At 33.6% G+C, this 5056-nt stretch overlaps 1 protein-coding gene across 1 annotated transcript; it reads left to right on the top strand.

Annotated features, from left to right (window-relative positions):
- The first annotated feature begins 1267 nt into the window (after positions 1–1267).
- Positions 1268–4545, top strand: LOC140851755 (soluble inorganic pyrophosphatase). Its single transcript, XM_073243867.1, has 9 exons — positions 1268–1428; positions 2330–2457; positions 2554–2582; positions 2894–2959; positions 3180–3287; positions 3486–3551; positions 3635–3755; positions 3943–4024; positions 4239–4545. Exons 2-9 carry the CDS (start codon positions 2334–2336, stop codon positions 4279–4281), a joined length of 639 nt encoding a protein of 212 aa, XP_073099968.1. The 5' UTR covers positions 1268–1428; positions 2330–2333; the 3' UTR covers positions 4282–4545.
- The last annotated feature ends 511 nt before the right edge of the window (positions 4546–5056 follow it).

The following is a 5056-nucleotide window of genomic DNA, read 5'->3' as shown; positions in this document are numbered from 1 at the left end:
ATCTTCAAAATGCTCAAATCTGTACATTTTTTACTTTTCAATTTTATGGATGTTTAAATTTTGAAATGCCAGAATTTCTGATATCTTAATTCATGACTCCTACAGTCCAGGAATCAAAGAAATCGGCGGAGTTTTTAAAATAGAGTGGAAATTGTAAGATGGGGAATAAAAATCATGATTCCCATTCCAATGTTTGGAGACAATACAGAGGAGTGCATGAAAAATAGCATTTCAATTTCAATATTTAATTGAACTACTTATATATTAGAACATAATCAGTTTGTTATTATTTTAAAATATTATTAACTAAGTAATAGAAGTATCTTATAAAAAAAGATTGCTATAATTCTTTTCAGTATTTTATTTTGACCTTTTATTTATTTAAGTACTAAGTTTTATGTCAATTTTAATATGATTTATGTTTTGTTATACTTTTACCTCTTAGTTTTTTAATTTTTAATTTTTAATTGACATATTTTATTATATATTTTATTTTAAGTATTTATTTTAGTTATGTTTTAATTCTTACTTTGATATATTACTCAATACTATTAGATAATTATAGTTTAATTTGTATTTTCTTTCTTTAAAATCCATTGCACCAAGTTTGTTTGCTGATTTAGAGTACATCGTAAATTTTTAGGTAACAATTGATATAATATTACATTGCATGCTACTAGTATAAATTATAATATTATATTTTAAAAATAAAATATTTTTTAAAAATTATATCAAATAAAGCATTCGGGAGTAGCCATTCCCTTACGTAAAAAGCAGAAATGCCATTTCTTTGAGAATGAAAGAATTATGATTTCAAAAAAAAATGTAATCCTACTTTTTATTATCATAACACATATAGCAATCAGGCCAAAGTTGTAATCTCGTTTTCATTTCAATGCTCCATTCAGTGAACCAAAGATAGTATTGGCTTTTACGATTTGTATGGTTCTATGGCAAATCTGGATTTTTTTTTGTTTTCCCAATTGATTCAGTCAAATAATTTTTTTGAGTATTTAAATAAAGCACCAAAGATATAGTTTGCATTTCATAAAACCAAAAGGATATTCGGTTTTTAATCCGATCGAACTTATCTGGGAAAGAGATTGAATAAATTTACGTGAGCGAAGAGGAATGACTATTAATTGAAATAAAATTATTTGAAATATTTTGGTTAGAATTATTCAAGGCCTTCGATGGTCATTTGCTCACCCGTTGGTGACCGTAAGCAAGTAGGGTCAGGGAGAAGAAGAACCGCCGGTTCTCTCGCGAGAAGGTCAGCAGCCGCGAACGTGCCATTCGTGCACCTCAACTCCCACTCCGAGTTTTTATATAAAAGAAAGACCAGGGGGCCGATTCCACCAAACAAATCGGAGAGCAGAACACTCCTCTTCTCCTCCTCTCCCTCGACTCAGATTTCTCTCATTAAAGGTATTGATCTTTTCTTTCCCCTTTCTATAATTTTTCTTGGATCAATTCGTCAATCCTTTGCTTACTGATGCAACTTTTTGTTTGATATCAAGGTCTTGAACTTTTTTTTTTTTCCTTTGTCTTTTTGTTACATTTTGATGTTGCTTTTAGATTCTTGGAGCTCAAAGGTTAATAGTTTCCCTCTTCTTTTTTTTTTTTTTTGTTTCTTATTTGAAAGATCCAGATTTCTTGCTGCAATATTATTTTATAAATCTTCTAAAAGTTAAGCATTTCTCCTAGAGTTAGTTTTTTTTTTCTTTGATTACTTATCCTCAGAATTGTTATTCTGAATAGGAAGCTTTAGGAATCTATCTGTCGTTTAATTTTTTGGTTGAAGGATTTTTTTTTTTTTGATTTACTTGAATTTAGTGCAAATCCCTAGGATTAGTTGTGTGGATTGTATTATTGGATCTCCTCTTTTTCTGGTGCGATAATGCATACGATTATTGCATCAGATCTTTGACGTGTGTACTTTGTTGTTCCATACCATTTGCAAATACGAAAAAAGATCTTATGCTGTAGGATTCATATTTTGTACGAACTTCATTATGTACCTTTTAATGTAGTAATAATAGATTCACCTATTACTTTAGTGAGTCTGCACTTGAGATGCAAACAATAAGTTCTCTTAGGACGGGGGCTGAAAAAGAAAATTGAAATATCTTCTAGTGTACTCTTCCATTTGTGATTTTTATCGGTACTTTCCAATCGAATTTTAGTTGATTTAGGAGCTACCATTGATAGATAAATATAAATGCTATGATTCTCTGATTAGATTCATGTGTTTATTGTTTGGTTGTTGGTCTATGCATCTCTTGGACATCCACTTTTTAGTTTTCTCTTAATGTTTTTTTGCTATTAGAAATATGAGTGACGAAAATGGGAGCGCTGCTGCTGAGAAGCGCCCTGTTCCACGGTTGAATGAAAGGATTCTCTCATCCTTGTCAAGGAGATCAGTCGCCGCACATCCTTGGCATGATCTTGAAATAGGTACTCACCTCAACATATTCTTGTTTACCTGCGATTTGATTTCAATGGCATCTGATCAGCCAACAGCAGCTAAGTGACCACATGGTTTGCATGCAGGTCCGGGAGCTCCTTCTATTTTTAATGTGGTAAGTGTTTTTTTTTATAAGCTTTTTATGATCTAGATATTTGGAGACCTCCAGCATTGTGACATAAACCATTTTTAATTTCATGCCCTGAGAAAAGCTTCTTGGAGCAAAATCACCACCATTTCCAGTTAAGAATGTTCCAAATTCTAAGTCACTAAAAACTAGAGTTTGATGAAGCTAGATCCCTCAATTAAATTTTAAATGCATAGTATGACAAGACAAACATGTGTTGGTTTCGCGGCTCTTCTAAATCAGTTGTCTGAAAGAGAGTGAACGCTTCATGGTTCTTTTTTCCTGTTCATCTGGTATAGGTTGTGGAGATAACAAAAGGAAGTAAAGTTAAATATGAACTTGACAAGAAGACTGGACTGATTAAGGTGCGTAAATGCTGCATTTACATCATTTAATTTTCCTGAGATCAGCAAGGCATAATAGAGTAGCAGGCATAATAACAGTGGTTCTTTCTTGCTGCTGGAATATCTGTGAATCATTAGAATTTTCTAATCGTATACTTCATTATTATGCTGTACGTGTCATTCATCATTCCTTTTTCTTTTTCCCTGATGATGATCTTACAATTTTTGACATTGGCCTCAGGTTGATAGGGTCTTGTATTCATCAGTGGTGTATCCTCATAATTATGGTTTTATTCCTCGAACACTTTGCGAAGACAATGATCCAATGGATGTTTTGGTCCTCATGCAGGTGACCCAATAACTTCTAATCTATACTACTTGACGACTTGCTTTTGTGGAGCATAAGATAAATACATGGTTTTAATGCATTGTTTGCTTTGTATTCCTCACCTCAAGATGATTCTAAGTAACAATAAGAGGATCTTTAAGCAGAAGGTCAAAAGTACTAATAAGTACTAATAAGGTTCCCTTTCAATACTTTGAACAGGAACCAGTCCTTCCTGGTTGCTTTCTTCGAGCCAGGGCCATTGGACTGATGCCCATGATTGACCAAGTATTATCTCGTAACATGAAGTTTTTTATTCATTTACTTATTTTCCTACTCTGAGGACCATGCTTTTTGGTTTTGTTAAACAGGGAGAGAAAGATGATAAAATCATTGCAGTGTGTGCTGATGATCCTGAGTACCGCCACTACAATGACATCTCAGAGCTCTCTCCTCATCGGCTTGCTGAAATAAAGCGCTTCTTTGAAGATTGTATCCTGTTTTACTTTCTGCTTGAAGCTTTCATGTTGCTCAACTTATGAAGATATGATTTTTTTTTTTTTTTGTAATATTTACTGGATGGCAGTAATGCTGGGGGCACTGCTGTGCTGTGGCCCAGTTTCTCTAGGAGGATATAATAAATCTACAAATCGTCAACAGAAACCTTGACTGAGTTCAGACAAAAAGAATGAGAACAAAGAGGTTGCTGTCAATGAGTTCTTGCCTGCAAATACTGCTGTTGAGGCCATCCAGCACTCCATGTAAGTTGGTTTCAACCATCACATGCATGTGATTTCTGAAACATAAACATACATATTTGTCATGAATATTAATGTGCCAGAACTACATATCGGTCCTAATGCAACGCATTATATACGCTAGTGTTTAGTGATGGTTGTGATTCACGAAATATCTATGTATGTGTTTTTGCAATATTCCTCTTCTGATTATATTCTTTGATGGGTATGGTTGCAGGGATCTCTATGCTCAGTACATCATGCAGAGCCTAAGGCGGTAGACTCGTTTTGTCTGGCTATAATCAAGAATGGAGATGCATCTGTTACTTTTTCTAATTCAGTGATTTTGAGTTTTGTTGCATGTAGTAGTTGTTCATGCTAAGAAGACTATTTATTCGTTGGTCGTTCAATGATGTACTCTGTTGCTTGATTGTTTTATGATATCAGCTATTAATTTTAAGCTGTCTGGAATGACATCGTCGATCCATTTATGGCTAAAGTATGTATGAATTATAATTGGAAATCATATTCATAAACTTCTCTTACTGATTAGGATTTTGTTTTGGACTTTTTCAAGGTGCAGGTTAACATAGCAACAAACTGAAGTTGTTTGATAAAACCCTTTCGGTAAATATGTCATTGTGTGCCAAGGGATTGGATCATTTCAAAGTGAGAGTTAATAATTGTTCTAATGTGGTCTTTCAAGAAGAGGCCATACATGTTTCCATGGAAGCTATATTCTTCAAGTATTTTAGCTACCAGTCTTTGAATGCGATTCACTATGTTAAGACATCCAGTCAGAACTCCAAATGACTTCATGGAAACTGAAGTTACATCAATTATCATAAGTTTTTACGTGCTGTCAATGTTAGCAGGATCTCCACATGGTGACTACCATGTCATACAAAAATAGGAAAAAGTGACTCTTGGGCCATGCATCCTTCTCTTTTTTATGAAAACTCCACACCTGATCTGAATTAAATGGGTCTGGAAAACTCTTGACCAAGATTTGTTATACCATCTTATACTATCTGTTACAGAACATATTATATTATA

Source organism: Elaeis guineensis, chromosome 9 (genome assembly GCF_000442705.2).
Source record: "Elaeis guineensis isolate ETL-2024a chromosome 9, EG11, whole genome shotgun sequence".
In the NCBI taxonomy this organism is placed as follows: Eukaryota; Viridiplantae; Streptophyta; class Magnoliopsida; order Arecales; family Arecaceae; genus Elaeis; species Elaeis guineensis.
Note: the sequence above shows the minus strand (reverse complement) of the source record. Positions and strands in the feature narration are given on the sequence as shown.